Source organism: Kalmanozyma brasiliensis (assembly GCF_000497045.1).
Source record: "Kalmanozyma brasiliensis GHG001 unplaced genomic scaffold PSEUBRA_SCAF17, whole genome shotgun sequence".
NCBI classification, from domain to species: Eukaryota; Fungi; Basidiomycota; class Ustilaginomycetes; order Ustilaginales; genus Kalmanozyma; species Kalmanozyma brasiliensis.
The window spans coordinates 434,267-461,636 of record NW_015961956.1 but is presented as its reverse complement, the minus strand read 5'-3'; the positions used below and the strand labels follow the sequence as shown (position 1 = coordinate 461,636).

The window sequence follows — 27,370 nt, the reverse complement described above, 5'->3', positions numbered from 1 at the left end:
CGCAAGTGTACGAGTGGGAGAGTGCTTGGACGTGATCAGATGCGGGGATGGCTTCTCGAGTGAACCGTCTTCGATGCGCTATCGCGAAGGCCGTGAGATATTCTGAGAAGCTGAAAGAGATGTGGCAGTGTTAAAGATGCGATGAAGATGCAGTGATGATGGATGGTGAGGGTTGCGATTGCTGCGCTGATTGCGGATGGTGATTTGGATGAGCGTTGAGCCATCACCCACGCACGGCCAATTTGTGTGGGATTTCTCCACACAGCGCGATGCCTGAGCCCAAAGCACAGCTCCAAAGGGTCGAATGCCCATGTCCACGGATTTGACTGACAGTGCGATTCCAAAAAAGTGGCTCAAGCTCAACACAGATACGTTGGACATGCCCATCCTCGGATCTTCGCCTCCGGTCCCGTAGACACCTTGAACGAATGTGGGAATGATAAAGATAGCTTGTGATCGTAAATACTGATGCTGTAGAGACAAGGCGTCTCATGCTGGCAGCTCCCTTACGCCAACTTGATAGCCGCAGAAGCCGCACTTGCGACCCAACTCGTCCTCGGCCCATGTCTGGATGATAGGCTTGAGCTGCGTTCCGAGATCTGTGCATTGAAATTTGACTTCCTTGACCAGTGTGGGCTTGTCGCCGTGAGCTTCCTGGTTGGGGCAGTACCATCGCATCGCATCTGGGCTGCCTTCTGGCCGTGTGCGCTCCACCACGATGCCGACCGTGTTGGCGAATCGCACTGGTGAGTGTGGTGTGTTGGCTGATTGTGAGGAGAAGCATTCTTTCGTCAGTGATGCTGCCCTCAAGCACTTGCTCGAAGCGCATCTCGTGCACTTACCTGGAAGCATGAACATCTCGCCCTCCTTGATCGGAATGTCCTGGAACTTGCCTTCCTCGTTGATCACCTTGAGGAGCATATCGCCTTTGTACTGATAGAAGAATTCCTCCGTTGGCTGGTAATGGTAGTCGGACCTGGCGTTGGGACCGCCCACGGCCATCACCGTGTAGTCCTGGGAGCGGAAGAGGCAGAAGTTGCCGACCGGCGGCTGCAGCAGGTGCTCATTTTCGGACAGCCACTTTGGAAAGTTGAGGGGCAATGGAAACGGCATCTTGAGACTTGTTGACCTGCGAAGCTGCCTCGACGATGAGGTGGTTGGTGGTTCTGTGAACAGACGCGCACCGTGTCACGCAGAGGTCTGATATGCCAGATGACATGCCCACCATGCGCTTCGAGGTTGGTAAGCCGAGAAGCGTCTTGATTGCCGCTTTCCCGATTTGCTCGATCTTTTTCTTTATCCATGTTAGGTCAGTCGCTTTCTCGGATCTGGCAAAAGCTTAAATTTGCCGAAGCTGCTTGGCCTCCTCCACTGTACCCCGCCGTCATCACTCACCACCAACCGCGTCCCTCTCGCCAGCTCGCTTGTGGGACTTCACCTCTCAAACCGCTACATTCAGCACCATGAGGCGGCTTTAGGTGCGCGTCTCAGCTTATTGGACCGTCTCCTGCTAAACCTGCGCCATTCATCTACTTTTCGTCGACAATCTTAAGCATCCATAGACCCTTGCCACAAGCTCGAGGACGCGCGCCCTCTCCGACTCAGCCATGGGCCGCCTCGCACAAGGCCACTTTGACGACGTCTTTCTCAACAAGGTCAAGCAGGCCTGCATTCACGTCCTGGATCAGCTCAACGACGCCAACGAGATCGAACAGGCTTTCGATCTGTGCCCTTCCATCTCTCGCCGCAATCGTGTCATTCTCTCCTTTCTTCGCGATGCGGACCACGTCGGCTCCAGTGGTGATGCGGCGGCGGCATCTTCGTCCATGTCGTCGTCTCTTACGACTCGACTGCTTCCGGGCTCGGTTCGCAGCTCTCGAGAGCCCTCGCTTGGTACGGATAGTGTAGCAAGCCTTTCCGCTCAGCGACGCAGGCGCGCACAGGAGATGCAACACGTTCGCGATCCCAACGACTCAAACGACGACTCTGACTCGCAAGCTACCGTAGGTCCGTCCTCTTCGCGTCGCGCTCACCTTGATCCGGCGTCGGCTCGTAACCTGTCCCTGTCACAGCCGGACTACACGTTTGAGCAGTTTGTCGAGCACCTCGATCCCACCGACAAGCTCCTTAAACGCAGCCTCGAGATCATCATTAAAGAGACAGCTCGCCAGGCTCTTGCAAGGAAACGCGATCCAAACTATGATCCCACAGCTGCATCCGCCACAACTTCACACGACCCTGCTGCCACCTTGCGGTCCGCCATTGCTTCCTCTCAGGCTGACCGGGCTGCCGGTTCCAGTCGTCTTCGCGACGAAACCGCATTTGCTAATCGCATGTCACGCGTGCTCAACCTTGATCCCACGTCGACCTCTCGCCACCCCAATTCGAGCACCGCCGATCTGGACCATGCCTATCAGCTGCTTCGCTCTCTTCGACCAGCTACTCACTCTTTGACCGATCACGGCAACGCCCCTAGCGGTTCGACCGCCCAAGACCACACCACCGAGGGACGCACCTTGCGCGACTTCCTGGCGAGCACAACCGATCGCTCCTCGGGCCTTACACAGGACCCTGATATCCGCTCGTCTCGCTTTCCTCGGCCTCCCGGCATGGGTCCTAATCCTCCAGCCCGTCAACTCCGTCCCGTTCCAAGCCAGGCGGTCGAGTCATCTGCTATCTCACCTGACAGACTAGTCCCACGCTTGTCGCAACACGTACTCAACACGAGATCGCTCACGAGCGTCGGCATCACGCCTCAGACCATCTCGGCGAGACTGGCAGAGGCAACCCGTCGCAATGCTGCAGCAGCACGAACCATCCATGAAGCCGAGCGTCTCAGATCGAGCCAATTCATTCGCACTTCAATCGAGTCGCTGCGCGCTTCTCTATTCCAGTTGCACATGGATCTGGCCTGCACGCAGCTGCAGCATTCACAGCGTGAAGAAACGCAGTCTCGATGGGCGGCGTCAGCAACAGCCGGCCCAGACATCGGAGCCTCGTACGCACTCGTCATGGACACAATCGAGCTTTTCGATGATACCCTGCGCAGACTATCCTGTCTCGTGTCCAACACTACCCGTGACGTCGCTTCGGACCCGACGACAAGCCATCAAGAGACGAGCGCGCCTCGTAATGCCGACGCTTCGCAGATGCGAACATCGCTTTGGAGGGCACGCAACCTCCTGCTCCTCTCGTCCATGAGGCGTGGCACTGGACAACAGGATACCGCACAAACCAGCACTCCCTCTTCGGCCGCTGTTCGTCACGATGCCGAGCTTCGAGCTCACCGCCACCTTCTCGCCACCATCGAGGAGTCGCACTGGTCCAAGCCCGACGCAGAGCCTCCTTCCTCGGATTCCATTCGTGCCTGGCGACGCAAGCTAGCGGCGTGGTACTATCTCGATCGCGATCCAGCGCGATACCCAGACGCACCTTCTGCGCATGGCGATCGCGAAGAGACGTACGCTCGATGGAATCCGGATCTCGAACTTCCGTATGCGCTCGACGACGAGATCATGGCTCCCATGATATCCGCACGTCCGGATCCGATCGCTGACCCACGTGCAGCCTGGGCGTACGCACGCACGCACGATGCTTCCGTTGGCGATAACCTCAATCAGGACGAGCAAGTACGTGAGGCACTCGCAACGAGCTCAGTGGCTTCAGCTCTGCAGCAGCTGCTCCGTGCGCAGATTGCGAGTCGGGAGGCTGCCGATGCAGCCAGCGACGCACCTGAGCAGGACTCGACACAGGTCCCACCCGGCGCGGCAGACTCAGCCGACAACGCACATGATCAACCTGCCAGTGAAGCCATCGGCGACGCCGATCCGGACGTCTCTCTCACGCGCACAACTTCGCTGAGCCGACGCAACGCCGTGCGAAGTCTCCCGCTCACCAACTCGGACGCATCGAGCATTCGATCGGCGCGATCGTCTCTATCACTGCGACGTGCTCGCAACTCTTTCGGCCAGGCAAGCACTCCGCTGCCAGCACACGCTGCCGCACAGGACGAGGCTGACGCCATCGAGGAAGACATTGTAGAGACGTCTATGGAGATCGGCACCGTGCCGCACTCTCCCGAGCCCGTCACGACTGGTCCATTTGCTCGACCACCAGAAGACGTTGCCTCTGAATCGTCCCTGCTACCTCCACCCGACCGCCCGCGGGCGGCTCGAAGCGGCTCGTTCACGTTCATCACCACGCCTGCTGCCGTTCTCCGTTCGACGCGACGCAGCGAGAGTCGCAGCCGCGCCGACCCGCGCAGTCAGTCCCCCGCAGCTCCGCTCAGTGATGACGCCGACGCGGAAGCCGAAGAGTACATCGACCTCGACCTGGACCTCGGCATGGCGGGGGAGGACGGGTTCGATTTCGATCTGGTCGATTTCCTGCGCTCGGAGTCGAGGCGTCATGCGCGTCGGTCGAGCAATGCCGATGATGATGGAGAGTCGGTGGATGCTTCGCCGCCTTCCGTGCGACGACGACGCGGGGCGGACGAGGGAGACGATCCTCCAGCGGGCGACATCCGCGTGTTCGTCTCTGGATCGGGCGCATCGACACCGGCAGAGGCAAGGCAGGCGACGTTCGAGGCGTACGCGCAACGAGCTAGGGTGTTGGAGCGGCGACGCAGGCTAGAACGTCAAAGACAGGATATGGAGGAGGACGGCGTGGAGGCCGCCGTCGGCGGTGGGAATGCTTCGCAGGAGGCTTCTTCGGAGGGCCGGCGGCGCAGGAGGGGACGAAATGTGGGTGGAAGCACCGAGACGGAGGAGGAGTCGGATCGACGCAACTCGCTTCCCTTTCCTAGGACCTCGGAACGCTGATCGGAAATCTCATTGTATCGTATCACTCAACGAGCCAAGACATCCTCATCCCTGTGCTCTCGTCGTCACCATCAGCATCAAAATGTGGCGAGACCTCTCTCAATAGGCACACACCGGATTTTCACGGCCTGATTTTACACGCGGCATTTTATATCGACAAAAATATGGATTGCGATTCACATCTTAGTAGAACTGGACATACTGCTTGGAATCCTCCTGCTGGAACTCTACGGCATTGAAGTCCTTCTCGTTCCTGTGGAGGTCGACCTTGAAGTACTGGGGGATCTCGCCCTTGTAGACGTAGCCGGTGGTGTTCCTGACGGGGAAGTAGGTGAGTGCTGCGCCGCCTACGCCCTCTTGGAGTCTGAACCACTGGGTCGAGTCGGTCTCGTTACACGTGCCGAAGATGAACCTGTTGGTCTGGGCGGTGGAGTTGGCGGTGAGGGTAGAGGCGGCGAGACACTGCTGCGAGGTCTGGTTCGTCGCGGTCCCGTTAGAGTCGAGGGTGGTGACATTGGTGACGACGCGACCGAAGAACTCGAGTGGGGCGCCCATGCTTCCGCCGCTGTTGCGCGAGTAGCCCTGAGTGAAGCCCGTGTTGTTGCACGTCTGGAAGTCGAATTCGTGTGCGCCCTGCTCGCCGTTGGTGGACGGAAGAGCGGTGAGGATGGGCTCGCCCTCGTCGTCATCCGAGACAGAGAGGTAGGTCGTAGTCGAGTCGTTGTAGGAGCGGACCTGGAGCATCTGTGGCTCGCGCAGGGCGAATTGGCCGCACGTAGAGGCGGTCGCAGCGATGCGGAAGGGCGACGAGGAGACCGGACGCTCCACCATGCGCGAGACGAAGAAGGGCTCGGCAGGAGTGGGGTATGCGAGCACCGAGGAGGCGACGCTCACAAGCGCGCTGAGAGTGAGGACGAACTTCATGATTGTCGTGTGTGAGCTGCTGAGGAGTAGATGGAGCAGTGAAGGAGATTGATATGGGGTTTGGGGGGTGGAACTTTTGATGGACCAGACTATCGTCTTCTTATATGTACCAAGGGACTGAGGGTCCGGGCTTCTCGAAGCGACGCCAGCGCTCCGAACAGCAGCGCAGAAACACTCCGTCCATTCGGGGCAGCTGACATGTCCCCACCGACCTGCACAGCCGAGCTCGAGGGTGACAGCTTTGCGGCGACTCTGCGGAATGCGCATGCTGCGCAGCCGGTACACCGCAGATCCCCAAGTTGCCGTCCAAGCCGCCGCTGCGCCACTATTTCGAAACGTCGGTTAGCGCCAAAGTTACCGAGAAGGGGGGCGACAGCGCAGCGCGCGGCAAAATTTCATGCGCCAAGCAACATCAGCAGGGTTGGGTTTAGCGCAGCTGCACACCCCCTTCGCTTAGAGCATGATCTCCGACCCGCGCTGCGCAGGCGAGACTTCACTCCTCCCGTCGGTGTGAAGGTCTCATCGCAAATTCTGTCATTGTCACGTCGAGCTCGTCTTTGCTTTTCGCTGGAGAGTCGTGGGCGATGTGGAAGAGTCTTGTTGCCCTACTGCAGCGCTCAGTCCCAGGCGGAGAAGAGTGGCGTATAGCGTGTGGGAAATTAGAGTTGGAAGACTGTCGGTTGTCACGCTGGCAAGCTGCTGCACGCCTCACAAGCGTCGAAGCCGCATCCGAGACGGTGCCGATGTCACCGCGCATGCGCACCCGCGCCAGTGGCAGGACTTCCGCGGCACCCCCGACTCGGCCGTACGCCACCTGCATGCAATTCGACCATGCCTCACGGATTAGCATCCACACAGTCTCGTTGCAATTCGGAGCTCTATGTTGCAATGCCGCCTTTCGACGGGTGAGATTGTGATACAGGCAAGCTGAAAGCTAGTCTTGACCATTGACGCCGATAAGCACCTCCCACAGCTCGTCCTCTGCAAACAGAAGCTGTCGGTACTGGCCCGTGCTGGTCTTGCCAGCCCAGCAGAAGTTGGCGACTCCCTTTCCATCGGGGAGCACAAACTTGCCGATGAGCTTGCCGCTGCCATCCGATTGAGGCTTGTAGACGTGGACACCGTTGCCGTGGCCCGCCCAGACGTTTCCCTCGGTATCGACGTGGATACCGTCGGGCACACCAGCCGTGGACTGCGCAAACTCTTTTCGGGACGCAACGTCGACAGCCGGCAGACCATCCTTGGACTCGAGATCGGGAAGCACCTTGTACGAGTAGATGCAAGACGGGCCGTTGTCGTCGACGTAAAAGTCGCCCATGTCGTCGTTGCGGTGGAATCGGAAGCGACCGGTGTCGGTGGTGATCAGCAGTCCCGAACCATCCTTCTCGGAGGAAGGGACAAAAGTGACGCCGTTGGGCTTGACGTAGTTGTCCGCATCCAGCAGCTTGACTTCGTCGTTCTTGGGATTCCACACGTAGACTCCGTTGGGAGCGTACTCGGTCTTGTCCGACTTGAACGACTGCTCAACACCGTAGTCGGGATCGGTGAAGAAGACACACCCGTTGGTGGGGTGCTTGACGGCGTCGTTGAGACTCGAGAATGGTTTGCCTTCGAAGGATGTCAGTGCAGACTTGGTCTTGTGGCCGTCGACGTTGTGGATGATCAAAGTGGAAGCCACCTTGCGCGAATCGAGACCCTGCTCACACCATAGCAAGCTGTCGTCATCCCAGATGGTGGCGCCGTTGGGCATGGCGAGGTGCTCTGGCAAGTCCTCGACGACCTCGAGTTCCGACCACAGCTTCTTCTGCTGAACTGCCGGGAGTTCGAAGAGAATGCCATCTTGGGTCTTTTCATCGACGTTGGCGGGAGGAATCTGGCTCAATGGCACTCCCACGATGATGGCACGTTGCCCGTGCTTGGAGTCAGTGAGTCGGTTGGATGACAAGTAGACCTTGTCATGCTTGGGCAGGTAGATGCCAGCTTCGTGGAAGGTTTGCTGTCCGCTAGCGTCGACAAGCAGCTTTCGCATGCCTGCCGAGCTGCCGATGAGACGGTCAAACTCAGCATCGAGGCTGACGATGCCCACCTCGTTCTTGTTCTGTGTGGCTGACATGATGAGCACCGGATCGATCGTTTCGGGAAGTAAAGCTGGACGGAGATGGTGTTGGTGTTGCAGTGGTGCTGAGCGTGATGAATGAGAAGAATGGCACCGATCTGAATCGGGGAGTTGGACTGGAAGGAAAGTGTGGAGCAGCGAACGGGAGCAAGCGGGCCGGATTAGAGAAGGAAAGCTCGTGTGGAGGAAGGGAAGCACGGACCGTACATCTGGGCCCGACGGATAGAAGCGAAAGGCGTGATTCGACGCGGTGCGCTAAGCCACACTGTTTGCGTAGCGTCGGGCCTGAGATTGCTTCTGGGAGCTGATGATTTGTGGTGCTTGGCTGGCTTTGCTAGTCACGTAAAAGGCGCCGGGGCGAGACCTGCATGCAAACAAATGGCCGACGGTAAGGCCTCGTGGCCAACTGAGCTGGAGCGGATGAGCCTGGAAGGTGCGGAAGGAGCGGATGAGCCTGGAAGGTACGGAAGGAGCGGATCGAGGTGCGGACGAGAAGGGCTGCGGAGAGAGGGCGGACCGCAATCTCACTGCATGAAAACAGGAAAGACGATTCAGGGGGCGTGCAGGTGGCACAAGAGGAGAGCAGCTCGAAAAGCGGGGACCGGACAGACCGGACCGTTCTGGGTGCCAAATTTGTGGGGCCGCCCAGCAGATTGGATGCAGGTGATCAACAGTCGCTCCATTTATTCTCCGACTGCCGTTACCTCGTGAGAGTGCCATCGCGTGGCCAAGATGGCAAGGTGCGACATGGCATACGTCGTTCTGCCGGCCCTCTTACGGACCGCGACGACATGTGTGCCGCGTGCACACGCTGCTTCAGCGCGAGGCTTTAGCGGCTTTTCGAAGAGGGCTCGGGTTGTGCATGATCATTCGTTCATGATACTCGTTTACAACTGATCCTGGCTTGCCATATTGCATTGCTCCGGTCCGCAAGGCGTTCAAAGTGACCTCGACCCTCTCGCGACCCCTTCATTCGCGACAAAGACCGGGACCCGGGTGTCGAGACTAGACCGACCGCAGCTTGCAACGCCAAGAGAGGAGACGGGTAAGGTTCAATGATGTCCCAAAGGCATGGAGACCGGACTGAGCCGTTTGTCTATCAGACGTGTGACAGCAGAGCAGGCTACCACGCTGACTTACGATCTCGAACAACATGCTGATGAGCAAGGAGACGGCAAACGACAATGAAGGGGTTCCCCACCGGTCCGCCTTGCCATACTGGATTTGTGCCGCGTCTCAATTCAATTCCCCGCGTCTGCAATGACTTGGCCGGTAGGAAAAAATAAAATATTATTTTGTCCGGTTGAATGGCTTCGATGCATGGATCTTGGCTGCCAAATCTCAGTCCCAGACTGGGGCACCGCGCTGTGATTAGTTGGCTCGTACAACTCCACCGCCTCGGCTCGACTGCCTCTCTGCCTTTGAGTACCGCTGTCAAACGCAAAAAAAAGGGCAAATCTGGCTCGCATGGCTTGAGTCAACCACACCTTGATTGCTCGTCCTTTGATGCAACACAAATGCATTTTTTTTTTTTCATTTTTCATAAACCGTGCCGGCCATCCATCAACCTACGGCAGCCAATTGGTTCCAGACTCTCGACCCTTGATGGACCTGCCTCATCGCCCCTCGTCTGTTTCATACGACTTGACGCCTCGCTCCGCACTCTGTTAACTTCACCAGTCAGGAATGACTCTGTATCCGGCCCGATGTACCGTACTCGTCGTCTGACTGCTGCGACTGACTCGTGTACCACCAGCTCCAATTCGCCCCGCGTCATGAAACGCCCTCATGCCCGTGCCTGAGTCCGGGGCCCAATTCCTCTGTGGGGTTCCGCCGCTGTTTGCTAATTCACGCAGCGGTCCGCTATCTTTTCATGTTGCTCGCTTCTCGCTTCATGCAGCCGCTCTCCGCATGAAGGGGCCTGTGCTGCCACGTTAAGCCGTCCAAAAGCGCCTTTTGTCCTTTGGCTATAAGATCCCTCGTCCCCGACGACATCCTTCCCCATCTTTCCCCACACCTCATCCCCACATCCCTCCCTCCTGACCACCTTCCTCGCTCGACAAGATGGTTTCCGCTCACCCCTACACACCGCGTCGCATCAGCAATGACTTTTTCGGTATCGACGTCGGCCTTCGAGGCAACGCTCTCCTTGCTGTCATCACTGCCTCGTGCGCCAGTGGTTTCTTGCTCGTTGGTTATGGTAAGTAGCACTTCTTCTCGTCACGCAGCTAACAAGGCGCGTCGGTGGCATTTTCACCTTCGCAAACCACTGGATGCCCAATTAGCATTTTCTGCTACCTAGATTACAGCTTGACTGACATGTCTTTGCACTTCTTCCCATCACAGACAACGGTGTTATGGGTGGTCTCGTGAACGGCGAAGAGTTCAAGAGGACCTTCAACACCAACGACGCCAACACGCTCGGTAACATTGTCTCGCTTTACGAAATCGGCTGCTTCTTTGGTGCCCTTGCCACCTTCGTCGTCGGTGATTATCTCGGCCGTCGCCGCACCATCCTCATCTCCAGCATCTTCATGGTCGCCGGTGCTATCATCCAGGCCGCTTGCAACGACGTTGGCGTCATGATCGCCGGCCGTATCATTTCGGGCCTCGGTATGGGCGCAATCAACTCGACTGTCCCCGTTCTTCAGGCCGAAACGGCGCCAGCAACCTCCCGTGGAAAATTGGCCGCCGTTTCGTTGACGATCCTAAACGTAGGCATCGTTTTAAGCTATTGGATCGACTACGCTTTCGCAGTCACCTTGACCGGCAATGTCATCTGGAGGGTTCCTATTGCTCTTCAGTGCGTTTTCATCGGCGGCCTCGTCCTCGCCACCCTCATCATCCCCGAGACTCCCCGTTGGCTCGCCAAGAAGGGCCGTCACGAGGAGGCAATTGCCGTCCTTGAGCGTCTTCACAACGCCTCGATCGACTCGCCCGAAGTCCAGCAGTCCTACGCCGGTATCCAGCAGGCCCTCGAGCACGAGCGCGCCGCCTCCAACACCGGCTGGTCCTTCCTTGTAAAGGAGGATTCCATTCGCTCCCGCCGCCGATTGCTTCTCGCCTGCTTCATCCAGGCAGCCCAGCAGCTGTCCGGTATTAACGCGCTTATCTACTATTCCGGCACGCTGTTTGCCAAGTCGGTCCGCCTCTCCGATGCTCAGTCCGCTGTCATGGCCGGTGGTCTCAACATGTGCCTCATCCTCGGTTCGACCATCTCTTACTTCCTGATTGACCGCGTCGGCCGCAAGGCGCTGCTCATTCCATGCATTGCTGGTATGTCTGCCGTCATGTGTGTCCAGACCGGCCTTGTCAAGGTCATCCAGGAGGGTACCGGTGGTGCCATCTACGGTCGCGCTGCTGCCGCCATGCTCTTCGTCTTCGAGTTCTTCTTCTCGCTCGGTTTCCAGGCCACCGTCTGGCTTATCCCCTCCGAGGTTCTTCCCTTGCTCATCCGAACCAAGGGTTCCGCGCTCTCGACCGCCTCCAACTGGATCTTCAACTTTGCCATTGTCAAGTTCACGCCTTCGGCGCTCGACAACATCGGCTGGAAGACCTACATCATCTTTGCTGTCCTCAACGCTGCTTGGGTTCCCATCATCTACTTCTTCCTTCCCGAGACTGCCAACCGCACGCTCGAGGAGATGGACGAGATCTTTGCCAAGGACAACTGGCAGATCGACCAGTCGCACGCTGCCGCCGACACCAAGGCCGCCGCTCACCGCAACACCGACATGGAGTACGCCGACGACACCGGCTCCAACAAGGGCTCCTACAAGAACGAGCAGACCGTCACCTCGACCCTTGACCGTTAAAGACAACCCAAGATACCCACTTTTAGAATGTCTTATCCCTTCGTCATCGCTCTCCCTCTTGCTCATGGTCTTCACTAGTTAAGCTTCCGCGCACTTTCTCTCGCTCTGTATTCGTACACATGGTTTTCATCGTTTGACCCCCAATGTCACTGCAATCTTCTCGCCTTCTCTTCGCTTGTGGGCTGCTCTTCCTCGGGTGCTGTTTTGATCGTTGCTCTCTTCCCTTGTCTTTCGCGCCTGAAGCTGCTGGAGGCTATTGCGTTCATCTGTCGCTTGAGTCGGAATGAGTTTCGGATTTGGTGCGAGAGGGTCTTGACTTCGGTGAGGCTTCCAGTCTCAGATGAGGGCTCCGTGGGACGAGCTCTTAGCCCAACCGTTCTCTTCGTAGATGGCGAGAGTGATCTCGTCGAGCGACTTTGCGTCGAGCACTGTCTGCGTTGACGACTTGTCTTCCACCTCACCCGTGGGAGCGCGGCGAATAAGGATGTCGGAGTCGATGGATATGTCGTCGTCAACGTCCACGTCACCGTCGTCGTCGTCGTCGTCGTCGGTGTCTGACATCTCGTCTGCCATCGCAACATCAAAGTCATCCTCCTCATCGTCCGCAGCAAGCATGTCCGGCTCACTTTCGTCGCGCATGTCCTGCTTCAACTGAAACACATAAAGCACCCTCCCCCGAACCCTTCCCACATTTCCATCGCGCGATTCGGCCGCCGCCTCCGCGAGCCTGCGGAACTCTTCGGCGCGTACCAGCGTCACCTGACCATCCACGGTTCCCGCCTTCAACAGCACCTCGAGCACCTCCAGTCGGGTCTCAGCCACATGGAAGGCAGTTGCGAGCTGCATACGATCCCTGTAGATGTAGTGCCACGAAAACCATGCGGCCAGCAACCCCGTGTCGTTCGCGTCGTGCACGCTTGTGATCTTGATCACTAGGTGGTAGGGCATCCTGGTGGCGATCGTCGTTGATGATGGTCGTTGATGGCTCGTCTCGGGTAGCTGTAAGTAGGCGTTCTTCGAGGAAGCAGGCTCCGAGGCGAGCCGACAAGATGGTGTGAAGAACGGAAGATTATTTTGATTTGAAGAGCTCGCAAAAGGCGACGTCTGCTCCCGCACAACGCGTGGTGACAATGCTTTGTTCCGCAGTGTGGAATCCCTTTGTGCGCATTATGACTCCGCAATGGCTGCACAGCCTGGACAAAGCAAGCAAAGAAGGAGTCGCCTCCGAGTCTGAATGTTGTTGTCGACAGCAGGTCCCATCCCTGCCAGAGGTGGAATGCGGCAGCAGCATTCCGACGTGGGAGCCGGCGATCCTTTCGCCATACTGTATCTGTTCTTGCCTAGAGAGCACAACAGCAGCCTCCATGCCACGCGAGCGAGGGAAACAAGCTCGACACAAATGTACAGCGCTCACATTGCACCAAGCACACGGGTTGATCAGCAAAGTAAACCTAAGGGTAGTATCAGATTGATGAGCAGCGCAGCTAAATAGATGCTTGTCAAAATAGCGAGAAGCCAAAGTCGAGCGGCTGCGCTGGAGCGGAGAAGGCAGCAGCTCCAGGGTTGAGCAGCGATGACAGCCACTCGTCGGCGTTGGACAGGAATAGGTCGAGCGAGTCAGCCGACGGTGTGACTGCGTTGCCATTGCCTGCATTGAGCATCCCGACTGTGTCCATACCTGCCCCGCCCTCCTGGTTGAGGCCAAACTCCGCACCTTCACCCACGTACGTGCCTGCTTGCGCTTGACCCCCGGCGCCTGCCCCACCGCGAGCAGACGCAGACGACGGCGCCGAACTCGTCCCCGACCTGCTGCTCGTCGACAGCCTATCTTCACCCGAATGGGGGATCCTCGTCGCGTCATCCACCCGCACACCCGCCCTCGCCATATTCAACAACAAATTCGCAGCGCTCTGCAGCTCGGTGAGCGTCATCGCCAGGCGATCCGCACAGCTTCCCGGGTACCTGACACCCAATACCTGGAATCCCACGCTCTGCGGGTTTAGCGTAGCCACCTTATCCTGAATCCTCTTGAGCAACGATCGCATGACGTACAGCTCCTTAACAGCAAGATGGTCGCCACGCGATTCCTGAATGTTTGATCGCACCGCAGCGACGTACTCCTGGATGTAGCCGAGCTTTTCTTGCACCTCCTCGGCTTGGAGACGCTCGTCGAGATCAAGTGCGAATAGCATATCGGACGCGATGATGGTGTTCATGCTCAGCAGCGAGTAGGCGGATCCATAGAGGTGGCACAGCATCGTCACGGGTATTCTGCGCGACAACAATCGGCGTCCGCGAAGATCGGACAGTGCGAGATCGACACAGATCTGACGCGACCGTTTGAAGTCTTCGGCGGAGATGAGGTCTGACGACTCCATCCAGAACGGCCGGTGGAGGAGCGAGCGGAAGAAGAGGATCTGGTTGGTGCACAGGTGGTGATAGAAGATTGTCGAAAAGTCTTGATGACGCATGGCACCACCAGAGAGCAGTTGCGCGGTGGAGAGGCATGGCGGAAGGGATTCGGTGAAGGCGACGATGTCAGCGTCGATCTCGAGCGCACGCTCGTAGATCCGCGCTGAAGGGGACGAGTTGGAGCTCGCAGCGATTTCTTGAAAGAGGCGCGAGATGCGCTCGATGTGGATGCGGAACGAGTCACGGACGACGAGGTACTGCGCACAAGTGAGCTCGAGACCGACGTTGAGGTAGTCTTCTAGTGTCGGGACAGGAGTGGTAGAGAAGGGGATCTCAGTCATGGGGCGGCCGAAGAGGACACTCCATTCGCGGTCTTGATGGACGATGTGCGACCAGAGAACGCGTCTTTGCAAGGTGTTTGAGCAGTTTTGTCCAAGGTGAGCTCCGTCGAGGTGCAGGCCTAGATCAATAGCGCCTCGCATGCAGGAGGCCACCTGCAGCCAAGTTGACCGAGGCACACGACAGAGATCGAGGTATCGACAGAGATTCAGCGACGCCGAGAGCGAGTCGAGCGTGTGTAGACCCAGGCTCTCTGACAAGGACAGAGCCTTGCGTGCGGCGAAGAAGTAGGTTCGAGACGATCGAGTCGGGTACGGTCGCACAGCTAGATCCAGGGTTGCAAGACCGAAGATGGACAGACAGAACGCCATCAGCGGCAGCATCTGTACGTCATCCGAGACCGAGGATCGATCGATGCAGACATCGATTGCCTTGACGAGCTCGGCGGCGCTAGTCGGGAAGCGCGACCAGTTGAAGTCGTCGAGGTAGATCTGCAAGAGACGCTGTGCTTGGGACTTGCTCGGCAGTGACTGCTGCACAGATCGAAGCTCGTACTTGGGGATGACGAGGCCAAATCCTCGGCCCAGCTGACCAGTCCAGGACAGCAGGTCAACATCGGTGCCTGCACTATCGTGGCGGCGGAACGGGTTCCAACCAAGACCGTTGAGCGCGGGTTTGCCGATGAAAGCGTCGTCTGCATCGACCATGCTGCGTTGATCCGAGTCGAGCCCTTGACTGCGTGAAGACGACGGGGCATTCTGCATGCCGCCGATGACCGATCGTTGCGGACTCGCGTTCGAGGATGTGCCCGTATTGAAGCTCGTCGAGGCCTTGACATTCGGATCATTTGACGGGTCTGCCTGCCGATGATTGTGCTGCAGTGCCGGCCACTGAGCGACGGTTGCAAGTTGAGCGAGCGCGTCGGCGCCGGTGTTGGCCGCGTCTGAGCTGCGTGTTTGCGTGTTACGCGTCGTGCTCGATCGTCGTAGCCGAGCTGGCTCCTGTATAGATGATGTATGGAGGTCTGACGGGCTGAAAGAGGGCGGAAGCATCTGTGTGGGAGATGAAAGAGAGGCACGCCCTGTCGTTGTGCTGCGCTGAAATGCGGGTGTACTTGCAAACGGAACAATCTCGGAGCTGACTTGATATGGCGCATAGCGCCGATGTTGGTACGGAACAGGATCTTGATGGCGTTGCGATGGCTCTTGCTGAGGCTGGTGTTGCATATAGTCGTAATGCCGGTTTCGAGCATCGTGATCGGAATAGGGCGCAGTGCCTGGCTGGCCGTAGGTTTTGGTATGCGGAGCCAGCATGCTAGTAGAAGCATCGGCCGAGCCTGGGCCATGGAAGGACTGATCCTGTTGCAGGAAGTTACCAGATCCAGCGCCGTCCTGCGGATGCGAAGAGCCGATGTTGTGCTCGTCATCGAGCTCGTACGTGTCCATGTCGTCCATATCGTCGAGGCTCTCGTGACGCGCTTTCTTCGAAACGGGCTGATCACCTTCTGCGGCAGCTGCTAGCTTCTGACGCATTCGAATACGCCTAGAAGGGCGATGCAAGTTGGACGGTGGAGAGCAGAGATGGGCGATGCCACGCTGCATGCATTTCTCGCAGGGATAGGTTCGACTGCATCGCTGTTTGCGGCGCTGGCATTGAAGACAGCTGTACTGGTACCGGTTGCGCTTTCCGTTGTCGCTGCTGTCGAAGCTGTTGTCGTGACCGATGCTGGCATGAACGGTGCTACTGCTCGCGCTGCTGGAGCTGCCGTTGCCGTTGGTCCCGCTATGTTGACTTGGGCCTGCTTGCGGGATGGTGACGCCCTCGAGATTGTTCAGAGGCATCGTGGATACTCTGCCGCCTCTTCCTCCGAGGATGAGCTGTGACGATGATGATGTGTTGATGACCGGAGCAGCAAGGTCTTGCGGACCAGGCAAGGGGTCGAGTCAGGATGATGATGGAGCGGGAGAAGAAAGCTTGGAGTTGCACGAATTGGTGCCTAAATCCGAAAAGATGGTCTTGATCCGAAAGGTGCCAGGGTCACGAGAGCGATTGAGCAAAGGGTCTGTCTGTCTGTGTTGTTGGACCCTGTCGATGATCTCGTGTCGATTTCCCCGCGAGTCCCGCCTCGGCCTACGAGTAGCTGATATGGAAGAATGCTGAACAAGCCACGGTTCACGATGGCTGTTTGGTGTGAGTGCTGGACGTGAAGATGGCCTGCATGATGAAGCTTTGCAAGACTTTGCCCTCAGAAGAGCGCTGCGGCAGTGTCAGTGGGACCTTGTTCGGGTCAGGCGCACGAGCAGCTCCAAGAGATGAAAGCTGTTGCGCTGCGATGCGAGCCAAGACAGCATCAGAGTTTCAGGGTGCAGTCGATATCCGGTTGCGAGTATGAGAGAGGAACGCAGTACGTTCGATTGCAACCGAGCGTCTCGTCGAGATGAAGCAGTCTCAGAACGAAGGACGAATCAGCGCTCAGGCTGTGGTCTGTATGCGGTCTCTTCCTCTCCTTGTTTGCTTCGACGTCATGCCATCAGCTACTGTGCAAAGGTGATGATGAGGACAGACAGCCGTCGCTTCGGTGAGGCTCTGCACTACGCTGATTGTCGCTTGTCTTCTCAAGAGCGCGTATTCAAAGACGCCGAGAATAGCCTAATGTGCATTGCTTCAGACGTGGGTCGGTTGCTGGCCCTCATTTCAGAAAGGTTGTTGCGACAGCGCATTCTCGACGTCGCCCTGCGATATGGTTTCATATTGCGAACCATTTCCGAGCCAGAGTGCGTCCATGGGAATGAAGGTCGCGGCCATCTCCGAGAAGTATCCCTTGAGGGTTGCAACGACAAGTGCAAAGTTCGAGAGCCGGTCAACTATGTGCTAGCTGATGAAGAGACGGGACCGAGATCGTCTATGAGCTCTCTGAATCAAAGCACAAGATGAGCTGATTTCTGGCTGGCTAGCAGCACTGCATTTCCTTCGAGTCCATATGTGAGAAGGTTGACTCAGGCTATCGACATGGTGGCCGATTTCTCGATCATATACTCCTTCAAACCAGCACCGATGCCGGCTTCCTTGCCGAAACCTGACTGATCGACGCCACCGAAAGGAATCTCGGCCGCCGTAGTGCTGCCCCCGACATTCAAGCCGACATTGCCCGCCTTGAGCTTCTCGAACACGCGCCAGAGCCGCGCCGAATCCTTGGTGAACACGTACGAGGTGAGTCCCATATCGGTATCGTTGGCGAGCTCGATGGCCTCTTGCTCGGTGTTGAAAGTGGCGACGTTGATGAGCGGGCCGAACGACTCTTCCTGGAAGACGAGCATGTCTTTGGTGCAGTTGGCGATCAAAGTTGGCGCCACAAAGTACCCCGAGCTCGGCAGGCTAGCGCGGGAAGTATGCACGCTGGCACCTTTAGCTTTAGCATCTTGGATATGCTCGCGAGCCTTTTGCTGACTGCGCTCTGTCTGCAACGGCCCCAATGTGCTGGAGCTTTCGGCACCGTGTCCGATGGTGACGCGATCCAGCTGCTCAGCGATGGTCTTGACTACACGATCGTAGACGGACTCGTGCACATATGCCCTCTGCGCTGAGATGCAAGTTTGCCCCGCGTGACGGAGTTTGTTGGCCACCAACGCTGTCGCAGCCGCTTCCACGTCGGCGTCCTCGAAGATCAGGTAAGCACCCAGACCGCCAAGCTCGAGCGTCATCTTCTTGAGGGTCGGAGCGCACTGCTGCATCAGCAGTCGGCCAACCCGAGTACTCCCGGTGAAGCTCAGCTTCTTGATGCGCGGATCGGTGCAAAGGGCCTGGCCGATGGCGGGGGTGTTGCGATACGATGCGAGAACGATGTTGACCGATCCAGCGGGGAAGCCGGCGCGATGCAGAAGGTTGGCGATGGCAATTGTCGAAAGTGGCGTCTCTGGCGACGGTTTGGCAACAATGGTGCAGCCCGCGGCGAGGGCACTGACTGCCTTGCGAATGAAGAGTGCAACCGGAAAGTTCCACGGCGTCAAGATAGCGATGGGTCCGATGGGCTGCAATACAGTCAAGAAGCGCAGTGAAGGATTGGTGGCGCTCTTGACCACCTGACCCTGCACTCGTTCGGTCTCTCCGACGTACCACCAGCTGAAAGTGAGAGCATACTGCACCTCTATCCTTGCCTCTTCCAGCGGCTTGCCCGTCTCGTAGACCAGGATCCACGCCAGATCCTCGAGGTTGTCGCGGACCAGCCGATCAAAGTTGAGCAGCAAGTTGGCTCTTTCCCTTGCTGGAAGGGCCGAGTAGGTGGTAAATGCTTCGCTAGCAGCCTGAATGGCCTCGTCGACGTCTTTAAGATTGGATGCCTTCAGTCGGCAGATTGGCATGCCTGAACCGGGATCTGTCATCATAGTTCGGAAAGCGACGATCGATTGGTAAGATAAGCATCGTCAGCTTCCGTCTCTTCGAACATCTCCGTCATTCAAAGTTGAGACTGTGTGTGCGTGACTTACCCATCACATCGAACGACTCATTGTCCGAAGTGTCGAGACTGCCCGGTATCTTGACGAAGTCCGATGCATCGAGCAGCGATAGATCCTTGAGCTTGGTGTTCATGGCTCTGGTCGGCTTTCCCCGAGGAAAGACTTCGAGTGTCGAGTTGTGAGAGAAGCTGAGATAGGCCTTGGACGTGACAGCTACAGTTTGGGTTGAGCACAGCAAGCAAGGACGTGTTGCAGAGACGGTGAGGTATAGATCGGCAAAATGGGGACGAGGAGGAAGCAGCGTTCCCAGCAGTGCGTCTGCTTAAGTATGCGGTTGGTGATGACAGCCGAGATGTGCCAGGCTGACGCGTTGATATGTGCCAAATGAGCGGAAGGAAGACTTTGCTTGTCTTTCTGCCGGGATCGGCTGCGGCGGAAGAAGGAACGAGTAGGCAATGAGGAGCAGTGGCAAAGATGAGCAAGAAGAGTGCTCAAGCTTCAGCCGGCGTATTGCATCGGTAGTGGACTAAGTCCCGGGCTTGGACCATTTGATAGCAATTTCAGCGGCGACTTGGTCGGCTCGTTCGCCCTGCCCGTGGACGACTGCATGCCGGCATGGGACAACAAAGACGGAATTTGAGCTGTTGATGCATTGCCACCCGCCGTCCGCATTGTTGATACAGCCCAAGCACGCTGCTGCAGCCCCTCAAGACAATCGAGCGGTCGCATGCAGCCATCGTGACTCGCGTGGTCCAAGTTTGTGGGGTTAAAGCTCAAAAGCGGATCAAGAAGGGTCGGCTTTAGGACACGCTTTCCGGTTGGTCCCTGTGACCCGTCCTGATGTGGGGTCCTTTTCAAGGTGCTAAATCCGAAACTTCCCTCCAACACAATCCAACACTTGCATCCAAGCGTCACGAGACACCAGCCTCTTCGTCGGTGGCAGGTAAGCTTGTATCACGCTCGCTTCGTTGCTCACTTCCATCCCAGCCAGTGCAGCTCAAGTGACCAACTCTGCAGGGCGGCAAGATGACCAGCCGCAAGAGCGAAACGGCGCCAAAGGCGTACAAGATCATGGTCCTCCAGGGCGACCACATCGGTCCTGAGATCATGGCAGAGGTCTTACCGCTCTTCGACCTCGTTCAGTCGCGCTTCAACGTCCAAATTGAACGCGTCGAGCGTCTGATTGGAGGGTCTTGCCTTGATCAACACGATTGCCCCATCCAGGACAGCACGCTGCAGGAAGCGTCCACCTGTCATGCTGTTCTACTCGGGAGTGTCGGTGGGCCCAAATGGGACGTGGGCGACTCGAGCAGAAGACCTGAGACAGGCATTTTGCGCATGCGCAAGCATCTCAACCTGTTCGCCAACGTCCGACCGGCCAAGATCATCGCGGAGCGTCAACTCAAGCTCAGCTCTTTGAAGGATGAAGTCGTTCGCGGCGTCAACATCATCACTCTGCGAGAGAATGCGGGAGGCATCTACTTTGGCAAGAAGCAAGAGCCAGACCAGCATGCAATGAAAGGTAAGCCTGTCACTTCAAAAAGCTCATCCAAGGGGTTGACGCCTACTGATGAAGCTCGCTCACGCAGGAACCGTGCTTTTGCTGACCTCTTCTCCTCACATTCAACGCGTAGCCTCTGACCTTTGCGAGTATACGCGGGAGGAGGTGGTTCGACTGACCCGCGTGGCAGCAGCTTTGTCTCTCGCCAACAAGCCAGAACCGCTGCCCATCATCTCGGTCGACAAGGCAAACGTCATGGCCACCTCAAGGCTCTGGCGACAAGTCGTCACCGAGACCGTCCGCGATGAGTATCCACAGCTCGTTGACAAATTGAGTCACCACCTCGTCGATTCGGCCGCCATGGTGCTGGCGCGCGACCCGCGAAAGCTCAACGGCGTCATCCTCACTGAAAACGTAAGTCGATCCCACACCCACTCTGAAACAGACCAGCCTGACAAGGACTGACGTCGATGCGGCACCTTCTGTCCGAACAGCTCTTCGGCGACATTCTCAGCGATCTCACCTCGGTCATCCCGGGCTCTCTAGGTCTGCTCGGATCTGCCGAGATCGATGCTGCGCCAAATGCTTCTGCTGACGGTCGCATGCCTGTAGGCGTCTACCAGCCCGTGTCCGGATCGGCGCCGGACATTGCTGGCAAAGGCCTTGCGAACCCCATCGGCATGTTCGAGTCGTTTGCACTCATGTGCCGATGGTCGCTCGGTCTGCCGCAGTTGGCCGACGCTATCGACGCCGCCATCAAGGAGAGCCTTGAGTCAGGCCAGTGCACGCGCGATGTCGGCGGCAGCCTGTCCACGCAGCAAGCTGGAGCCCTACTGAGACAGTCCATCCAACAGTCCTTGTCGTGAAACCGTTGCCGTCCGCTCCTCCTGTCTTACGCTGCAATTCACTGGTTCCAGATCTACGGTCGATGTGCACCTTCGCGGTTGAGAGAGAGATATCGTATTGGTGATGAGTCGACATGTGCAAAGGTCTGGTCTAGTGGTCGTCTGACTGCAGCGGCATCCATCAACCCCATACTGGGTTCTTCTTTTCGTGAATCTGAGGTTGTCCTTCTGGCGAGCCAGGAATGTTCTTGGCCAGCTTCAGCTTCTCGAAGACGCACTTGTTGAGTGTCGTTTCTGGCTTCCTGCACCTGTAAAACTCCTGGTTGTGTTGTTCGAGGCAGTTGAAGTGGGCTTCCCATTCCTTGCCACAGCTGTCGCTCAGCTTCTTGATGCTGTAGGATGAACGTCATGATTTGCACAGAAGTAAAGGGCGTTCGTTTGATCGTATGGTGAGTTTCGGCGTGTTGGGGCAAGAAAAGTTGGTTGTCAGCCTTGTGCTCCCATACCCGGGCGTCAATCTGCATTCGCAATCCTGCATGGAAGGCCACGCTTCGACAGGCGACAAAGCCTGTTCGTCTTCGCTGCCCTGCATCCCCTCCACCGTGCCTTACTTACAGATCACGCGCGCATCTCGTCACACGACGACCCTCCTGGAGGCAGTGTGCTGGGTCACGGCTCTCGTTCTTGCAAAGCATGAAGTCCTCGTTGACATCCTTGCAGTGCTCTCCGATGAAAAAGCTCGCCGACTTGAGCGGTGCAGACGTCACACCAAGCTCATCGATGTGTGGCTGGCTCGAGGGCATCGGAGCCGGGTCGATGTACGGTTTCCCTGGGAACTTGGCATCTCGGTGTGTCGCCATCTTGGATTACTGATTCGAAAGGTCTCCTACGCAGAGTCTGTTGCCTGTCGAGAGCTGTCGAGCTGGATGTCTGCTGCCCTCGCGCCGAGATGAGTTGAACGGATCGAGGATGGTGATGATGGTCGAGAGGGAGAGCTTCGAGAAGTCAGAATTCAACCTTCCGATCACGGACCAATCACGGCCAAACGATTTCGGATCCGCATTCCCGACAATGTTGGACTCATAGACCTAACGTCCCTGGCATGAAAAATCGCTGAGTCTTCGGGTGTCACTTTATTCGGTTTCTTCGAGAAGACCCTTTGTATCCTCCACCAACCAACTCTCGCTCAGCAAGACAAAGAAGAGGAGGAGAATAAAGGACGAGGCTAGGTCGGCTGCCTCTCGACTTTTCCTGCTTCTCGGCCAACTCCATCGCAGCGGCCCGCCGAACATCGCCTACGATCTCCTTGACAGGTCTCTGAGATCCCAGGGCGCTATCATGGCCTGCTCCAGTAGCGCGGCGACAAGGCTGACTCCGCAATGGCACCGGCTGCTTCGAACACCAGCGTTCAGCTCAGCATCAAGGTTCAACACTGCGAGCCTACCACCTGCCTTCTTGGCGCCTCGTGCTCATACACGGTCCTTTTCGGAGCCGCGTTCACGCCCGGCCACGACATCGTCGGAGAAGAGGCCATCGTCCAACTCTGCACAGAATCTAAGAGGCACGCTCAGACGACTTGGACGACACTCGGACTGGAAGGCAAAGGCGTTGAGAAGGACAGGAGGCAATCCGGAATGGAAGTCAGGAGCCCCTGCAAAGCGGGACGCTGGCGAGGCTGCGAGGCAGATGACGCCGACGACGCCAACGCGAGCAGGGCCCAGTCGCGCCGGAGCATCTTCTGACCGACGAAGACCAGCCGCCGACCGGTCCAGACCGCCTTCCGACAGACAGATCCCGTTGTCCGACAGGCAAAGACCGCCCGGTCATCGCGAGCGAGACCAAGATCGCGGATTCCGTCTTCGGGCAAAACGGTTGCTTGACCATCTGATGAACATCATCCGAGGCATCAACACACAGGCCCTGCCCTCGGACAAGATCCCGGCGCAGGTCGATGCGGATGTCTCCCAGGCTCTTCAGCACTTCGAAAACGAGATGAAGGCTCTTCGAGTGGTGGTTCAATCCAAAGACGTCCTTGTCGATCCAGACAATGCGTGGACATCGGCTTCGCGCATCAGGGCACCCTACAATGCCGCCATACGACTCTGCCTACTCAGCGGAAAGCACGATCGTGCCTTCAAACTGTTCAATCAGATGAAGAAGGACGGCATCTTTCCCAGCGCTGCCACTTATACGGTCGTCATCAACGGTCTCACCCGATCACTTTCTGCGCACGCCAATGCCTCTCCCTCGGACAGCCAGCGAAGCCAGCTCGCTGAGCGCAAAGAGTGCCAGCGCATCCGCGAGACCTACCTAGAACTCGAGAAGCTGTGGAAGCAGAGCTATCCTCAGTACTTTCAGACCAGAGGAGCGCTGAGACCTGCCGAGGCCCAGATTCTGGAAAAGGACGACTTCCACGAGATGACGGACCAAGCTCGTCGCAACCTCGTCTCGCAACAAGCCAGTGTGCGGGAAGTCCGCGACCATCCTACCATTCTCACAAACGCAATCGGCACCTATGCCTCCTTCCTGCGCCTCATCGACGCCAGGGACGAGCTCAACAAGCTCTTCGACATGCTGTTCCCGCCGGCGGTCATCGACGATCTGGCTAAAGGCCTTTCGCCGACGGCTTCGAGAGAGGAAAAGGTTGCGTTATCCTTCGGCAAGCTATCAGAAAAGCTGCCACTCGGCGATCGGACCACCTTTTCTGCTTTCTTGACGGTCATCAGAGATGCACAAGATCCAGACCGCTTTGCTACCGTCGAGCGAATTTGGACTCGCTTCCAAAAGATGATGGATTTGGAACGATACGAGCGGCTGTCGGGCTCGGGCGATGCGCCGGCGAAACGGCAAGCGGACACCCCGTCGCGCGAGCGTCGTTTTGTGCCGGACGACGTGCTTATGACCGACATCTTCAATCGACTGCTGCCTCCCGCGGGCGCCGATGCATCTGCTGGGCTAAAGCTTGGCATGAAAATCCTGTCAAATGGCTACGGCCTCGACCTAGAGACGGCAACCGACGGCATCATACGGAACCCTCAGTTCCCCGCCCTAATCGAGGCGCTTCCAGTCGAGCACTACCATCGCGGGGGCCATGGTCGTCCTCTTGCCGAGCTGCGCAGCTCTACTGTTGCTTCCGCCGTCTTTCGTCTCTTTGCTCACGATGTGGATGGCTACGAGAAGTGTGTTGCGCTGTTCAATTACCTTTGGGCGCGCTCACATAGCGAGAAGCATGCTGCCGGCTCGGACCGGAAGGACGTCGGAGGCATGCTCTCGGACAACACCGGCTTTGGCAGCACGCTGCGTCCATCGAATGCCATGAACGTCCTCTGGCATCTTTCGCAGAAGGGAGATCCCGTCGGTGCACGCGTGCTCCTAGCGGCGATGAGAAGGGCTGCCGGTTCCGCATCGAGCAACTCTGGCGGGATGCAAGACGCGAAGGACCGACGCGATCGTCACTCCAGACCAAACCTTCGCCAGGCCAGCCACGACTCGGCGGCGCTCGATTGGACACCATCGTACGCCTGCTACGACCGTGCGATGCACGCCATTCTCACAGCAGCGCTCAAGAAGCCGGTTGGTCTCACCGCTGTCGTGGTCGAAGCCGCCAAGCGGGATGGCGACGACGGTACTTACGACGCTTGGGCTGAGGCGACGTCACTGTTGGGTCAATGGAGGGACTATGTCGACACGAGCAGCAGCGGCAGTGCCAGTCAGAGGGCGCCTCGTTGGGATGCAGAAGAGGCTGATCAAGCCAAGTCTCGAAACAAGGGCTTCTACGCCAATCGCGACGCTCTACCAGACGGAATGGCGCGTATCCAGTCGGACACGATCGTCTCTTTGTTCCTGCACATTGCTCGCGTCTGTGCCAAGCAAAAGCGCGAAGAGGGTCCCGAGATCGCCAGACAAGCGCTGCGACTGCTGGAGCAGCGCATCGGGCTCAGCCAGCTCGTCAAAGACGCCAACCAGCTGCCAGATGTTGCCAGACGTGGCACGCGGAAAACGGCTGCCAAGTCGCACACGCTGCCTCAGCTCAACGGGGTCCTTAACCTCGCCCTGGACACGTCGCAGCAGTCGTTCGCGCCGAAAGAGGACGTCGAGCTGTGGAAACGCATCAAGAAGCTGATTCCCGCGTCGAATGATGCGGACGAAGCCGAGTGGAGCTCGTCTGTCCGGGAGAAAAGGCCGATGTCCCGCGGCACAAATCGCCTGCTGCTTTCCAGGGACGATCATCTGGAATTAGAGGCGGAGGCGGAGAAGGAGGAGGAGGAGGAGGACGAGCCGCAAGACGAGGAAGTCAAGGCTCGCGAATCGCAGAGGATGCAACGCCTGTCGCGCCACGTGGAACAGGAGCTCGACCGCTGGGTGCGTTCTCGCCCTTCTGCATGACAGGCTTACGGTGCAGGTAGCTCCTTGTCTCTGCAGCGCAACTTGAATGCATGTCATTCTCGCTCTTAGCTACCTCTAGTGGTGTTTGTCTGGCATTATGATTTGCTATTGGGCTAATCATGCACTCACTGAATGTGAATTTTGAGCCTCAATTTAGCTGTCCGTTTTTGAGGACCAAATATGCTGTTCATCCGGCTTCAGCAAGTCGTGGTTCTGTCGCTGAACTGCACACCAACAAGCCCAGTGCCGGGCGAGTGAACACCAATGTGCGCTTAAGAGCTTCCAGACTGTGGCCAGACTGACGCTCCAGGCGCTCGTCTTTCCACTCCGTATGCACAGCTGCACAGGGATCGAATGGTTGCGTAAAAGTACAATTGCAAATACAGCGAAATGAGCATCGAAGAGGCAGACCGACTTGGCGAAGAAGGTACGGGGGTAACGGATGAGGGCGTTAATGCCAGAAAAATGTTGAGCTGCTTGGATGAAGGGGGAGAGCAATCTACTACGTGATCGAGTGCAATCATTTTGTCCGAGTAAGGACTACGCAGATTTCCGGCGGCACGCTCGTGCCCAAGAGCCTGCTGAATTCCGGCGTAGACTCTGACCGCAGTCTCGACGTTTCAGAGCGCTTGAAGGCCGTCTAACGAAGCCGCAGAAGTGCGGCAGCTGCGACGCTATACCCGACGGCCGGGTTCGTGCTTAGGATCGTTGGTGATAGGATATGGATCTTGGCCGTTCTGCTGAGCTAGTACAATTGCTTGTTGCGAGATGGGGATCTGGCCGCCGTTGGCAGAGATGATCTGCGAGAGTGACAGCATACGTGCGTGGGTGGAAGTGCATGGGTCAGCATGGGTCAGCGATGCGCGAAGTAGGCGAGAAAGGATGAAGACATACCAGTCGCTCGTCTCGACGGGACTTCCAGACCGCAGCTGTGAGCCACAGGCCCCAGATCTTGATTGGCCGCGAGAAAGGTAGCAAGCGCAAAGCAAAGGATGAGGGTCAGCGATGTATACGATAGGCACGGAAGCCCACTTGAGGATCTGGGCTGCAACCTACACCGAGACCAACGAGGCCAGTGACGGCACCTCGATGCGCCAAATCGACGAAGCTCATGCGCTTCGACATCCTGAAAGTCTGAGTAGCACTTGCCGCTTCTCGTATGTATGTGGTTCGTTTCGAGCTTACGTTGCTTGCTGGTCTCGTCGAAGGTATGAAGGCGAACGAGTGCGAATGATAGAGCAAGGACCCTTCGAAGAAGGCGTCGAGCTGCTTTGCTCAGACATGTGGAGCGGCGAAAACTCATCGGGTCAGGGTCTATCAGACTGGATCTCGATGCATTTGTCGTGAATGTTAGCCCCACGGCTATGACAATGCAGGAAATTCCCTCAGCCCAAGATGGCCCGTGTGCAGCAGGCTGGAAACTCCATGTGACACGAGCTGAAAGCTGTCGAGTGACGTAGCGCGACTCTCGTTCACGACCTGTCGGACAGCTTCGACAGCACCTCGATAGCCCGTTACTTGGAGCTCACGACGAAGACAGCTCCCGTTGGGCAGAACACGGATAGTGTCGTGCATCGAGCAAGTGGTTGCTGCAGAAGCGCTGAATATGACAGTCTGACATGATGGTGAAGTGTGGACAGCCTCGCCGGGGACGAAGCGGCAATAAGAGTCGACGAAGGATGCTGCAAGGATGACTGGATTGCATTCGGGCAACGTCAAAAAGGAGTCGTTCTCCGACGCAAGTGGTGCTCCCGCCCG

The 27,370-nt window shown here is 57.5% G+C and overlaps 12 protein-coding genes across 12 annotated transcripts; 4 read left to right on the top strand and 8 right to left on the bottom strand.

The window, feature by feature from the left end:
- Positions 1-489: 489 nt before the first annotated feature.
- Positions 490-1,113, bottom strand: PSEUBRA_002166 (3-hydroxyanthranilic acid dioxygenase; the record flags this gene model as incomplete). Its single annotated transcript, XM_016435305.2, has 2 exons — positions 490-764; positions 843-1,113. 2 exons carry the CDS (start codon positions 1,111-1,113, stop codon positions 490-492), a joined length of 546 nt encoding a protein of 181 aa, XP_016293397.2.
- Positions 1,114-1,607: 494 nt separating this feature from the next.
- Positions 1,608-4,820, top strand: PSEUBRA_002165 (uncharacterized protein; the record flags this gene model as incomplete). The annotated part of the gene is made up of 1 exon (XM_016435342.2): positions 1,608-4,820. The coding sequence occupies one exon, from the start codon at positions 1,608-1,610 to the stop codon at positions 4,818-4,820; it is 3,213 nt and encodes a 1,070-aa protein (XP_016293395.2).
- A 183-nt stretch (positions 4,821-5,003) lies between these two features.
- Positions 5,004-5,744, bottom strand: PSEUBRA_002164 (uncharacterized protein; the record flags this gene model as incomplete). Its single annotated transcript, XM_016435294.1, has 1 exon — positions 5,004-5,744. The coding sequence occupies one exon, from the start codon at positions 5,742-5,744 to the stop codon at positions 5,004-5,006; it is 741 nt and encodes a 246-aa protein (XP_016293394.1).
- Positions 5,745-6,678: 934 nt separating this feature from the next.
- PSEUBRA_002163 (SMP-30/Gluconolactonase/LRE-like region) lies at positions 6,679-7,857 on the bottom strand (the record flags this gene model as incomplete). Its single annotated transcript, XM_016435289.1, has 1 exon — positions 6,679-7,857. The coding sequence occupies one exon, from the start codon at positions 7,855-7,857 to the stop codon at positions 6,679-6,681; it is 1,179 nt and encodes a 392-aa protein (XP_016293393.1).
- A 2,067-nt stretch (positions 7,858-9,924) lies between these two features.
- PSEUBRA_002162 (General substrate transporter) lies at positions 9,925-11,675 on the top strand (the record flags this gene model as incomplete). Its single annotated transcript, XM_016435323.1, has 2 exons — positions 9,925-10,060; positions 10,207-11,675. 2 exons carry the CDS (start codon positions 9,925-9,927, stop codon positions 11,673-11,675), a joined length of 1,605 nt encoding a protein of 534 aa, XP_016293392.1.
- Positions 11,676-12,011: 336 nt separating this feature from the next.
- PSEUBRA_002161 (uncharacterized protein) lies at positions 12,012-12,623 on the bottom strand (the record flags this gene model as incomplete). The annotated part of the gene is made up of 1 exon (XM_059464757.1): positions 12,012-12,623. One exon carries the CDS (start codon positions 12,621-12,623, stop codon positions 12,012-12,014), a length of 612 nt encoding a protein of 203 aa, XP_059321239.1.
- Positions 12,624-13,174: 551 nt separating this feature from the next.
- On the bottom strand, positions 13,175-16,267 carry PSEUBRA_002160 (Zn(2)-C6 fungal-type DNA-binding domain protein; the record flags this gene model as incomplete). Its single annotated transcript, XM_059464756.1, has 1 exon — positions 13,175-16,267. One exon carries the CDS (start codon positions 16,265-16,267, stop codon positions 13,175-13,177), a length of 3,093 nt encoding a protein of 1,030 aa, XP_059320781.1.
- Positions 16,268-17,422: 1,155 nt separating this feature from the next.
- Positions 17,423-19,013, bottom strand: PSEUBRA_002159 (Aldehyde dehydrogenase; the record flags this gene model as incomplete). The annotated part of the gene is made up of 2 exons (XM_016435300.1): positions 17,423-18,798; positions 18,911-19,013. The coding sequence occupies 2 exons, from the start codon at positions 19,011-19,013 to the stop codon at positions 17,423-17,425; spliced, it is 1,479 nt and encodes a 492-aa protein (XP_016293390.1).
- Positions 19,014-19,906: 893 nt separating this feature from the next.
- PSEUBRA_002158 (Isopropylmalate dehydrogenase-like domain protein) lies at positions 19,907-21,247 on the top strand (the record flags this gene model as incomplete). The annotated part of the gene is made up of 3 exons (XM_059464755.1): positions 19,907-20,402; positions 20,515-20,795; positions 20,876-21,247. 3 exons carry the CDS (start codon positions 19,907-19,909, stop codon positions 21,245-21,247), a joined length of 1,149 nt encoding a protein of 382 aa, XP_059320780.1.
- A 160-nt stretch (positions 21,248-21,407) lies between these two features.
- On the bottom strand, positions 21,408-22,086 carry PSEUBRA_002157 (NADH dehydrogenase [ubiquinone] (complex I), alpha subcomplex, subunit 8; the record flags this gene model as incomplete). Its single annotated transcript, XM_016435301.1, has 2 exons — positions 21,408-21,618; positions 21,842-22,086. The coding sequence occupies 2 exons, from the start codon at positions 22,084-22,086 to the stop codon at positions 21,408-21,410; spliced, it is 456 nt and encodes a 151-aa protein (XP_016293388.1).
- Positions 22,087-23,113: 1,027 nt separating this feature from the next.
- Positions 23,114-25,612, top strand: PSEUBRA_002156 (Pentatricopeptide repeat; the record flags this gene model as incomplete). The annotated part of the gene is made up of 1 exon (XM_016435334.1): positions 23,114-25,612. The coding sequence occupies one exon, from the start codon at positions 23,114-23,116 to the stop codon at positions 25,610-25,612; it is 2,499 nt and encodes an 832-aa protein (XP_016293387.1).
- Positions 25,613-26,286: 674 nt separating this feature from the next.
- Positions 26,287-26,737, bottom strand: PSEUBRA_002155 (uncharacterized protein; the record flags this gene model as incomplete). The annotated part of the gene is made up of 3 exons (XM_016435309.1): positions 26,287-26,412; positions 26,507-26,563; positions 26,669-26,737. The coding sequence occupies 3 exons, from the start codon at positions 26,735-26,737 to the stop codon at positions 26,287-26,289; spliced, it is 252 nt and encodes an 83-aa protein (XP_016293386.1).
- Positions 26,738-27,370: the final 633 nt, after the last annotated feature.